This window comes from Bactrocera tryoni, chromosome 1, assembly GCF_016617805.1.
Source record: "Bactrocera tryoni isolate S06 chromosome 1, CSIRO_BtryS06_freeze2, whole genome shotgun sequence".
Lineage (NCBI taxonomy): Eukaryota > Metazoa > Arthropoda > Insecta > Diptera > Tephritidae > Bactrocera > Bactrocera tryoni.
Window position 1 is genome coordinate 26,867,623 of NC_052499.1, and position 12,704 is coordinate 26,880,326.

Below are 12,704 nucleotides of genomic sequence, written 5' to 3' on the forward strand. Positions count from 1 at the left end.
CAGCAGAACTAGTGGCTTTTTACAGCACATCGCTCTCAACGACTTTTGCATTTCTAACTCTTCGATGATTCCAGGCCATTCTCTTTCTTTTTCCCAGATAAAGTTTCATATTTCTCTGATTTTTATTTTGGCGAAGCTGGATTAACCATTTTTCCTCTTCTTTTGCGCGTTTGTGACCTAGATGGAAGGTCAAGTGATTCATCGAATCGCTAGTAAAAGCTTCATAAGGCACCAGTCCTAAAACTCCATCATCTGCGTCATTGCCATAATCGCCGCAATGCTCACTTGCTTTTATCACTATCCATTGAATTGAAAATTCATCCTGAAAAATAAAAATAAATAGTTTTATTGAAATTATTTGAATAACTCACTTGTACTTTTATAATTATACTGTTTACTTACGTAAATCTTAAGCTTGTTCGTCGCGCTTATATACTTTTTCTATCTAACCATTTTCTAGTTCGGGAGCACGATTGCCGCTTTGTCAACTCAGAGTATCACAAAAAAACATCTAAGCGAAGTGTCGAATAACACAGCAGCTATGCCGTGTTACCTAGCAAAAAAGACAAAGCACACTTTAGGTAGCAATCACATTGTCATGTAGACTTAGCCCGCGCGATTTGACAGTTGCGGACTTAGCACTTTTGCACCACTGCCCAAATAACTTTAAAATAGTAAACAGCTTTTTGCCCAATGATGTGTTTATATTTATCTATCGAATCTCTTCAAATATCAATTTGCTCTATAGTGACGGAATGGGCAAAACCTATTTTAAAACTTCCCTTAATGACTGTATTATTAAACAATAATTCCATAAATAGAAATTATGAAAGTTTGTATCGTTACTGTTATTGGAGCAATTTTGCATTATGTCATGACCTCGTGAACAAAAAAAGCGGTATGTTTATATCTCATAACTCTAGAAGTTTGACAATATTACCACGTTTACTTTATATAAATCAACAGGATAATGAGATGAGTTAAATCTTTTCATTTGTCAGGCGGTCCATCCACATAGCCGAGTTTATAACAGCGGAGTGGTGGTCTTCCTTTTCCTCTGCTTCCCACGACGTGTACTGCGATACCAAATTCTTTTTCTTTGAAATCGACGAAGAGGTGGTATGTGTCGATTCTCTTCTCACGGGTATTTTCTAAGTTTTGGCCGCTTGGTGAATATCTGGTCGGTTGTTGATTTTCCAGGTCTAAAGCCACACTGTTGAGGTCCAATCAGTTTGTTGACGGTGGGCTTTAATCTTTCACACAATACGCTCGATAGAACCTTATATGCGTTGTTGATGAGGCTTATCCCAAGGTGGTAAGCGAAGAGGGGTATAGTTTTTTGTGGATTGGTCAGAGCACATTTAAATTTTAATCGTCAGGCATGCTTTCGTCCACAACCACTCAGTTCTTCGCCGCCGATGGCTGATTTTTTTACCGGACATATCGCTAAGGCTGTGAGGTCTAGTATTGAAATTCGGGGAGAAAATTTTTGTGATGAAATCTTGTCCTTTTGCCAAAAATGGGTAAAGTTGGACCAATACAACTCTTAGCCTCATATACCTAGTATAAATATTTTCGAGCTTTTCATTGACTTTAGGCTGCATATAGAGGCCAACATGTAAAAGTATCTTAATATAATACATACATATACTCTAAAATGGATGAAATCAGGGCAATACTTCCCTTAGCTTAATATAAAGTTTTGTCAACACTTGGATATATTTCCCGGCTTTGATCCATAGAGAGTATGAAATATGCGATTACACTTGGACCCTTCCTTACGTCTTTTTTTGTTTTGTGATATAATTCTTGTTATACCCTGAACAGGGTATATTAAGTCTGTCACGAAGTTTGTAACACCCAGAAGGAATCGTCGGAGACCCTATGTATAAAGTATATATATATGTAAATGATCAGTATGTCGAGCTGAGTCGATTTAGCCATGTCCGTCTGTCTGTCTGTCAGTCTGTCTGTCAGTCTGTCTGTATATATACGAACTAGTCTCTCAGTTTTTAAGATATCGTTTTGAAATTTTGCAAACGTGATTTTCTCTTCAAGAAGCTGCTCATTTGTCGGAACGGTCGATATCGGACCACTATAACATAAAGCTGCCATACAAACTGAACGATCGGAATCAAATACTTGTAGGAAAACTTTCACATTTGACAAGATATATTCACAAAATTTGGTATATATTATTTCCTAAATTGATCAGATCGGTTGACTGTAGCATATAGCTTCCATACAAACTGAACACATATGTAGTTACTAACAGAAATGCACCTGTGAAGGGTATTTAGCTTCGGTGCAACCGAAGTTAACGTTTTTTCTTGTTGATATTTCATAATAACCGTGTTAATTAAATTAAATTTCAGAATACGCAGGTATGTTGTCCAGTGCAGAAACCACCGGCATTGGGAGCAAGCGAAGCGTTGCCAGAAATCGGTAAATGAAATATTTAGAGAACATATTATATACATATATGTATAAATGTATATTATATATGAACCACACATATATATACATATGTGTATACTATATGTAAATAAATCATGAAATCTGAGTAAATGTGAACTAAATTTAACTTAAGCTTCTCAATTACTTTTACGCAAACTTGACAGAAAGTCTCTGTCAGACACCCGACGGCAAAACTGGAAATTGTGTACCTTTAAAGAGCTGCGGCGTCTTATTGGATCTTCTTAGAAAAACAAGCCTTACAAATTCGCAGATATCACACCTGAAGAAGAGTAAATGTGGAAATGCTAATGGACAAGTTTTGGTAACTATTTAGGATCACTTTTAAGTTTCCAAAGGCAGACAGCGCTGTGTCCGTGGTAAAAGCTCCGTGTCATAAGAAACGTTTAATGAGAATGCCGAAACCTTTCAAGCGATATAGAGAACCATATGTTGATCTCAAAAATTTGAAACCTAATTAAGTAATTTATTTCAATAGGTATGTTGTCCCAAAACTGAGTCGACGACACAAACGGTACACCAAAAAACAATATCAAAAACAACACCACAGCGCAGCACAGCAATAACGGTACACCCTAAAACAATATCAAAACCAACAGTACATATAGCCATGAGCCCAATGAGAAATGGTAAGTAATACTCGCCCTAAAGGTTCAATGAAAGTATACATACATATTATGTCTAAAATGCTTTATCATCGCTAAGCTTTTGGCTCTTAACATTCTTTAGCTACAGTTTGAAAATGAGCCGAATCCCTAATTCTCATATGACACCATTTTAAATTTGTTAAGATTCTTTAACTTCATAATAGCTAAATCAAGTGGCAATAAATACATCGGTATACTATATAACTTTCCACGAAGAGTTTCTTTTGGGTTAGTTCTCTCTAAATTGGGGGCTCTAACGGGTCATTGCCCTATCAGTTGAGAATCTTACCGAATATCGGCTGTAGAAACTGTATGTAAGAAGTCAGGTAGAAATATCTCAACACTTCCTCTTGATTGTCCCGAGCTTCCGAGATCACGGCTTAAACACTTAGAAGTTCATACTTTCAGATATCCCAGCGAAGCTAAGCGCCTAAGCAAATTTGACTATAAAACGCTTTGCCGACTTATGAGATCCGATAAAGAGTTCATTAAAATACACGCATTTAGAGAACATCAAACTAAAAAGTGAAAATTAATTACGAATATAACCCGACAACAATAATAAACGAAAGGCACTCGTATTGCGATGAAAAACGCTTGAGTGCTCGATATGCGAAATCTGTATGTACATATATGAAATATGTATATGAAAGCACCTCTGGGCAAGTGTCTGCTCATGAAGACTGTTATGAGCTATATAATATAGTCTTTCTGAAAAATTTAATCAACTATTTATTTGAACATATTCGTTTCAATCATTTAATTTGCAATAACAGTTTAACTCTATAATTTATAACTCTAAATATATGATATCTTTTTAATCCAAACGCAGAGTCTTGTCGTACACCGCATCACAAACTTGGCGTTTGTATAGAGATCGAAGAATGCCCCCCTTTGAAAAAGATCATTCTAAAAGACGCAATTACGAAAAACGAATACAACTTGTTAGTGAACAGCAAATGCGGTGAATATGGCAGTCCAAAGGTAGGTATGCGATAGACCGATCAATGGCCGATTCATTGAGTTTTCAATTCTAGATATGTTGTCCGCAACAAAGTGACGCTCCGTCAGCGCCTGGTAAAATGTTAGCTCGAAATTTTGGTACGTACAATTATTATTATATAATCAGCCTGCCACGAAGTTTCTTACATCCGAAAGGTGTCCGTCTGTATGTCTGTATATGTACATATATGCGAACCAGTCCTCCAGTGTTTGAGATATTGATTTGAATATTTGTACTCGTCCCTTTCTCCTCAAGCAGATGCTCATTTGGCGGTTTTACTATAGCATACAGCTGTCATACAAACTGAACAATCGACGTCAAATTCTTACTTTTACCTTTTACTTTTGAAGAGATATATTCATGAAATTTGGCATATATTATAGCCGAAAAGAACGTTACAATCTCGGAGTAGATAGTTCAGATCGTGCTACTATAGCATTTAGCTGCCAAACCTTTTTTATTTGTTAAGCACATTTTAGCTTTGGTGCAACCGAAGTTAAAGTTCTTTCTTGGTTTTAATTTAAAATGGAAAAGAGTTAGCAACGTCTATGCTTTTTTGCTTCTCTTTATTTAGCTATTACTTACATTCTGTCAGGAAAGTATCGGGAATTCTTCATTTTTTCACCTCATGATGCCAAAAATTAGCGCGATCTGTCAACCAGTGTGTTTACAGCAGCTGTTTATGTCAGTCGACCTCAGTAGTGTTTGTCGAATTTTACAAAATTTTTTAACGTATTTGTGTTAAATTTTGGCCAAACACTCAACAAATATCATTGAACAAGTACCGAATCTCCCTGATTTAGCTCCATGTGACTTTTACCTTTCTTCACACTGAAATATCCACTTCGGGGAACACGCTTCGACTCAATTGAAGACATCAAAACAAATTCGACCGAAGAGTTGAAGGCTCATCCCGGAAAGTGCCTATAACAAGATGTTTTGACGATTGGGAGAAGCGTTGGCACGTGTGCATCGCTTCAAATTGATGTTACTTTGAAGGCGATAAAATAAATTTGAATGATGATTGAAAATTTTCGTTTTATTTATAAATTCCCAATACTTTCTTGACTGAATGTACATATTGCAAAATGTTATCTTATTACTTTTGTCGCGTCTACAGTCTTCCCCGGCAGTGAGTGCAGAGCAGCTAATGGCGTGCTTGGTATATGCAAAATGTCTAGGTACTGCCCAAATGCGAATGAGTTCGAGCAGAATAGTCAATGCGGTTATTTAGGTGGCGGTTCACAGGTACAAGCATATATAGTACATCTTGAGAGCTTATTTTATGTTAACTTCAATTTGTAGATATGTTGTCCAATAAATATGCTTGAAAATGATTTACGCTTTCCCACAACAACACAAATAACGCGTTTGCCAATAAGCAGTAAGTACTACCACAAATGTTTGATATTTTTCCTCACAACACGTACGTAAATTTAAGCCATCTCAATCGTCACTTGTATCCCTGAACCCTGCAAGTATGTCACTCAAACACGATATACAGGAATTCAAATCCATACTTTTTAGGGTTGCCTCATTCTCACTTTTTGTATAAGCATCAGTAGTTGTCGATGAAAATACCAAAAAAAGTCAAAGTAGTATTTCTTTGACCATTTAAGGGGGTATTCTGGTTTGGAAGCATGAATTTCAGGTAATTTTTAAAGTATCGTAAAAAAAGGCAATTAATATTTTTACTATTCATTTTTTTATTAGTTATTTGCTAATTTTAGAAGAGTACAGAAAAAAATTAAAAACTAAAAAAAGTAAAAAATTTCAAAAATTATGAGCTGACGAAGTGGGGGGTCTCTAAAAATTTCCACGTGACCATACCCGTGATTTCAACCCTGCTAGTTATCTGAAACCAAAAAAAAAATTTTAATCTAGAATAATGTCGCAATGGCCGGAACTACGAAAAAGTGGAAAAAAATTTTTTTCACAAAATGGCGACTGCCTGAAAAAAAAGTTTTTTTGGATCACTTTTTCTGACTATTTCGATTTTTTTAAAAATAATAAAAATAAAAATTTAGGGATGGGGCTAGTTCCAACCATAGACAAGCCTATAAAGAAGACTATAAAAATTTCAAGAAAATCGGTCTAATAGAACCTGAGAAATCGTGGGTATCGTTCCGAAAAAGTTAGTTTTGAGAAAAACGCGTTTAAAGTTTAGGAGACAACGTCACAAAATCGGCTGTATCTCCGAAAATAAGTCGAATTTTGAAAACTCTTTTCATGGTCATATTTTTGAAAGTCTAAACTTTCAAGATATACAAAAAAATCTATTTTTTTTTTAAATCCTAGACAAGAATACCCCCTTAATCTTATAGAATTATTCTACGTTCTCTGAACATAGCAACTCCGCTTATCTTCATACTCAAACGGTCATTGATTTTTAATTCGATAAAAACTCAAGTCTGGTTTGTAAGCCTTTAATGCAATGAAAGATTGCTTCAGGGTTTTTAATTTATTTTTGACCCGCCTGAATACAAAGAAAACCTTCATAAATAACCGTTAATCAAGGTTAAAAGCAAGTATTTGAAGTTCAGTTTCTGGTTTCGATGTTGAAGTATATGATTTGTCAGCTGCTCAGATCTTATAAACAATATTGACATAGTACCGATGTTTTCAATTACGAAGCAATCAGTATTTTATAACCTAAACGAAATCTGCTGTCTCGAAATGCTATTAAGTTTACGTCAACATTGTCATAAATCATTAAACAGCCTTCAAACGCACTCCGAGATCAACTTAAGCTTTTCAATTTTAGCTACACCCTTGCCAGAAGTCTCCTGTCACACACCGACCAACAAACCTGGTAAATGTATATCCATAAAAAGCTGCAGTTCCTTACTCGAAATTGTTACGAAACAAGACAGAACGCCTATAGAAACTATGTTCCTGCAGCAGAGTCAATGTGGATATGATAGTGGAGAGTTTATGGTAAATATTAAGTATGACTTTTCAGTTCCTTATATTATTACACATAGGCAGAGCTTCTGAGGCAAGAAGTTAGGGCTAAAATACAATAAAATCCGTTTTAGGAGAATGCCGAAATCGCCGAAAACTTGCATGCGATAGATAATGCTGTCCATTTATTTATAATTGGTTCTTAATGAACTTATTTTCACAGGTGTGTTGTCCTGAAACTAAGTCGACAACGCCAACTGCACTTCATACAACACAAACAACAACACCAACACCTGTAACAATAAGTCCGATAACCTCAAGTGCACCAACACCAGTAACAATAAGCCCGATAACCTCGACATTCGGTAAGTAATACTCTTTTGATAGATTCAATGCCAGAGTAGAACGTCTAAAGCTGAGAAAATTCATTGATTGCTATGGGCTTGAAGAACACGCTCTATATACATTTTTGACATTTTGAAGTTCAGTATGAAATGGTTTTGTGATCTCAAAACCACCGAGCCGATATACTTTTAGATCAAACCTAGTACGAGAGACTTTAGTTGTAGTACTTTTCTTTGATACAAAAGATACCATATATCAGTCAATATTATATATTTATAGTGTAGTAGTATAGATAGACTCATAGATAGATAGACTCCACCATAATTTCCGCCATATAGCCAATAAAATTGTTTTCATTTTTCCGGTAGACTTTATACTGGATATATCGATCAATTATGAAATATTTTAGTAAACTGAAGAAGGATGAGTTTTTTTAAACAAAGTATAATTTGTAAAATATCAAACCTTCCTCTAAGCTATGTACCCCCATTACGTACCGCCAGCTCTAGAATATACGAGACTCTTTTGCCTTCATTGAAAGCTCAAGCTTTCTTCTGGATTATACATATATGTATGTATGGTACACTAGTTGGCAATCTTTGTAAATAGAACGGAAGGTGTACGAAATACACCAAACGCAGTACCCAATTCCATCTTTAAAAGATAATTCCGATTATTTTTATCTTATTAGCATATGTTTAGTCCTTTCATCAACCATGTTTCATAAATACCCAATAACTAAACATTGAGCCAAACATCAGTCTCACTTTAGTAGGCATTCTTAAAGTTGTCAGCGCCCACATTTAACAAAAATGGACACCCCTCGTCCCACATTATTGCGACCCTCTTTCGTTCGGAAATTAATTCGTCTGCTCTTCTTCATTTGGATACATGCATTCGCGTATAATCTTATATGATATATATTATAGTATTGTCCTGTATCTATCTCATTTGGGTTTAGGTATTACAAACAACCCTTTGGTGAACAAAATAAATCAAAACTGTATAGGAGTAATACAAGGTGCGTTCCAAAGTAAACAGGACTTTTTGAATCTAGCGCCCCCTGGTGGGCGACTAGTGCGTTAGAATCTGCTATCTTTATCGATTGTCCAGTGAGAATTTTATGACATTTCATAGATTGGAAGTGAAGTTATTGCCTTTAAGTTCAGTATGTTTGTGTCATCAGTGCGAAAATGAGCTTCGAACAAAGAGCCAACAATAAATTTTGTTTTAAAATTGCTAAAACTTTTACCGAAACGTTTCAATTGATGAAACAAGTTTATGGCGATGATTGCTTATATCGTAGCAGAGTGGTTTCAACGTTTTCAAAGTGGTCGTGAGGACATAAACGACGATCAACATTTGGGCCAATCAAAATCCGTGATCACCGGTAATTCCATCGAACTGTGCGTGAACTCATCAAAACTCAGCCGAAATCAGCATTGAAATTCATGGAAATGGAATTGAACATCTCCAAAACATCGATTTATCGCATTTTGACCGAACATTTGGGCTTACGAAAGATGTGTGCACGGTTTGTTCCGCACAAATTGACTGATGACCAAAAATAGCTCTCATCGATCGACGTTTGTGACCGATTATTTTACAAAAAATCAAATTTTAACCATTAACCACTCCCCGTATTCACCTGATATGGTACCGCGCGACTTCTTCCTTTTCGGAAAAATGCATTTGCCCATGAAAGGAAAGCGTTATGCAGACGTAGAGGCCATTCAAAAGGCTTGCACCGGCATACTTTCGTCCATACCGGCCAACGAGCTAAAACACTCGTTCGACATGCTCTTGGACCGTGCAAAAAGCTGTATTGAAGTAGAAGGCGACTATTTTGAATAAAATAAATTTATTTTACCGAAAAAACCATTTGTTTTGATTTTGAAGTCCTGTTTACTTTGGAACACTCTTTGTATATGCAATATACAGCAAGAATACATAAATTTCTAATAACTATATTATTTAATTGTGCAATCTATTTATAGGTCCTAATATCGAACCACCAAAAGAAAATACCAACAAGTGGGTAAGTATACACATATAGACATACTTACTAGTCATAAATGAACCTAGAAACTCGAGAAATGTCACCCTAAGTTAGGTTATCTATTGGTTTGCTTTATAAAGAATTGTTTCGACAAGTGCAGAGATCACAAACTGAGTTACCGTGAGATTTTGTCCGCTCATCGTAAAGCTCTTAAAAGCTTTTTCAATTCGCTAAATTTACACGGGTAGTGTATCCGTATTACATACCTTTTACCGGTTCTTATTGTAATAACTTTGGTATAATTTCGAATCATCTTATATTTATCGTGGTACAAGCTACAGAATCCTCACCTTACCTGCTCTCTGCTTAGAATATTACCGTGTTTAGACATTGCAACGAAATTACTTTTTCGGAATTGGATTATTGCTAGGCCCACGTTTCTCAGCTTAGTCATCACTTCTTCTCTTATCTTTATAAATAAACTTAACTTACTAACTGACTGAATGAGAGAATAAGCAAATGATATAAGCACTATCGTGGTCCCGTCGATAAGCCATACATACCTGTATTTGATAATTGGCCGATGACTTTCGCACTATACTGACATACTATATATGGTAAGTATTTGAATAATTTCAGACGAATGAACCAGGTTGTGGCAGAGCACCTTTACAAAACCGAATTTATGGCGGAAATGCTGTTCATATTGATGAGTACACTTGGGCAGCGAGGATAATTTACGTTGACTGTGAAGTATATTAAGTATTGTTCTTAGAAGAGTAATAAAATCGAATGTTGTTTCCTTACAGCGGACAACAACAACGACATATTTTGCGGTGGCTCTCTTATCAATCAAAATTACGTATTGACTGCAGCACATTGTGTGGTTATGCCTGAAGATAAAGACGTTTGGTATGTAAAAGGAGTTCGTTTAGGCGAATGGAATGCCACAGCGGAAAAGGATTGTGAATATTTTTCCAAAAACTATGTACTTTGTGCTCCTCCGCCAGTGGATATAGACATCTTAGAGTACATAGTTCATCCGATGTATAATAAAAAAAAATTTAACTATGATATAGCTCTGTTGAAGCTAGAAGAGAGCGTAACTTACACGGACTTTATAAAACCGATATGTCTACCATCGTTGCCGGCAGATCTACAAACGATTAATTATGAAAATAAGTCTGTGGAAGTCGTTGGTTGGGGCAAGACAGAAACCGGGGAGCACAGTGAAATTAAATTGAAAGCAAATCTAAAAGTTAAGGATATCAATAAATGTGGCTTACGAAAAGGAGCAACAGAAAATCAAATATGCGCCAAGGGTGAGAAAGGCACCGATAGCTGTAACGGCGACTCAGGCGGACCTCTCATGCTTTGGCAAGAAACAGCGTATTATTTGATAGGCTTGATATCATTCGGTTCAGGCGGTCAATGTGGTGATATCCAAACTAACGGTATTTACATGAGTGTCGCGAACTTTATGGAATGGATTGCAGAGAATACACAAAATCCTTGATAGCAACAATTGAGCAACATTTTAAAGACTTTAATTTCCAATTACTAGGACAAGCACTTCCTGAGATTTTGTTTCAAACAAAAGTTCAGCTTAGTTTTCGTATATGTATAATAAATTGCTTATTTATTATTTCGCTACTCGTATCTAATATATTATATGTAAAACATGTTCTTTTTACTAATAAAAGACCAAAGTTCTGTACAGAAAAGTAAAATTTTTCTTCTTTATTGCCTCTCTATGTCCCACAAAAACATTTAAACCAGGTTCTGAGTATATACCGGAAGTGGCAGAGGAAAACAGGAAGTATTGACCCCATTCAACCCATTTGAAGCACACAGACATACTACTATCAGGAAAGGATTCCTTCTGAATTTCAATTGTAAATCTGACACATCAACCAATGTTTCGTTAAAAAATCAATTATAGGTATTGAGGGTCCAAAAATTTGGCTCGAACAGTTTTTGTTGGATTTTGACAAATTTTGGCTATATAGTTTTGGCCTTTAGAGTATGCCTTATTCGTGCTAAGTTTTATACCGTTATATTAATTGCTTTTTGATTTAAACACTCGAAAGTGAATCTTTTAAATTTTTGTTATATGGGAAGTAGGCAGGACTGGAGTCTGGTTTCACCCATTTTCACACATTAACATTAGAATGTTACGTACCAAATTTGGTTAAAATCGATCGAGCAAGTCCCGATATATGCGATTTTCTCATCGTCAAGTTTTGTCCGCGGCTCCTTTAGAGCTCTCTTAATCATCTCGGAGGTAAAATGTTACATATTTAGTTATTGATTTATCGCGCGTCAAGTAGTTTTTAACAGTACCGTTATATGTGGAGTGAACCGTTTTATCATCCGATTTCATCCATTTTCACACTGTCGGTAAGTTATAATATTTCCGGTAGTGGTTATTGGAGCCTACGTGGCTTAAGAGATGTTACATTAAACTTATTAGAGGGCACACACACAAAAAGTGGGCGTTTTCAAAATTTTTTGCCCACAAGTTCCTCTTAGTTATGGCACTTTATAAGTTTTCGGTTAATGGCGTTGTGGGCAAGACAGTGTCTGATAACGCACTGAACTCGTATTTTTTTTTTTTTGGAGATTTCTGCAACAAATTATTACAATAGTTGCCATAATGATTTACTAGAATTTAATAAAAATAGTTGCATGTATTATTAAAATTTATTTTAGCGGTCAACATCAAGTAATTTTTTTTCTGATATACAAGGACTGTTAAAAAAAACACAAAAAATTAATATTTTTCAGAAGTTATATTTTTTTATTCAAAGTAGTTTCCTTGTGCTTCGATACAGCGTTTAGGCCGGTCAATTAGCATTTCAAATGAGTGTTTAAGGTCATTTTTCGGAATGCTCTTGAGAATATCGGTCGTCGCCTTATGGATAGCTGAAATGTCCTGAAACCAGTGTCCTTTCATGGGCAAATGAAATTTCCCAAATAGGTAAAAATCACAAGGTGGCAGATCAGGTGAGTAGGGTGAGTGATTAATGGTTAATATGGAGTTGTTTGTCAAAAAATCAGTGAAAAGCGTCGACCGATGACACGGCGCATTATCGTGCAACAGGCGCCAGGACCCTGCCTCACGGTATTGTGGTCGAGCACGACGAATGCGTGACAAAAGACGCTTCATTGCACCAAGGTAAAACACAGCATTAATCGTTTGGCCAGGTGAGACGAACTCTCGGTGTACAATACCCTCGGAATTGTAAAAACAAACCGACCGACTTCTGATCGTCACAGAGATCCTCACGACCTTCTTGGAATCGCTTAAACTTTTTTCATCATTTGAAAT

The 12,704-nt window shown here is 35.9% G+C and overlaps 1 protein-coding gene across 1 annotated transcript in view; it reads left to right on the forward strand.

Annotated features, from left to right (window-relative positions):
• LOC120766327 overlaps window positions 1-11,103 on the forward strand; it is a 15,836-nt gene extending 4,733 nt beyond the window's left edge. The window contains exons 3-14 of the mRNA XM_040091751.1: window positions 2,376-2,445; window positions 2,622-2,779; window positions 2,954-3,104; window positions 3,955-4,106; window positions 4,160-4,223; window positions 5,246-5,373; window positions 5,431-5,509; window positions 6,890-7,062; window positions 7,253-7,394; window positions 9,372-9,412; window positions 10,013-10,121; window positions 10,183-11,103. Of these exons, the coding sequence (XP_039947685.1) occupies window positions 2,376-2,445; window positions 2,622-2,779; window positions 2,954-3,104; window positions 3,955-4,106; window positions 4,160-4,223; window positions 5,246-5,373; window positions 5,431-5,509; window positions 6,890-7,062; window positions 7,253-7,394; window positions 9,372-9,412; window positions 10,013-10,121; window positions 10,183-10,889 (1,974 nt within the window). The 3' untranslated portion in view covers window positions 10,890-11,103. The remainder of the gene's footprint in view (window positions 1-2,375; window positions 2,446-2,621; window positions 2,780-2,953; window positions 3,105-3,954; window positions 4,107-4,159; window positions 4,224-5,245; window positions 5,374-5,430; window positions 5,510-6,889; window positions 7,063-7,252; window positions 7,395-9,371; window positions 9,413-10,012; window positions 10,122-10,182) is intronic.
• The last annotated feature ends 1,601 nt before the right edge of the window (window positions 11,104-12,704 follow it).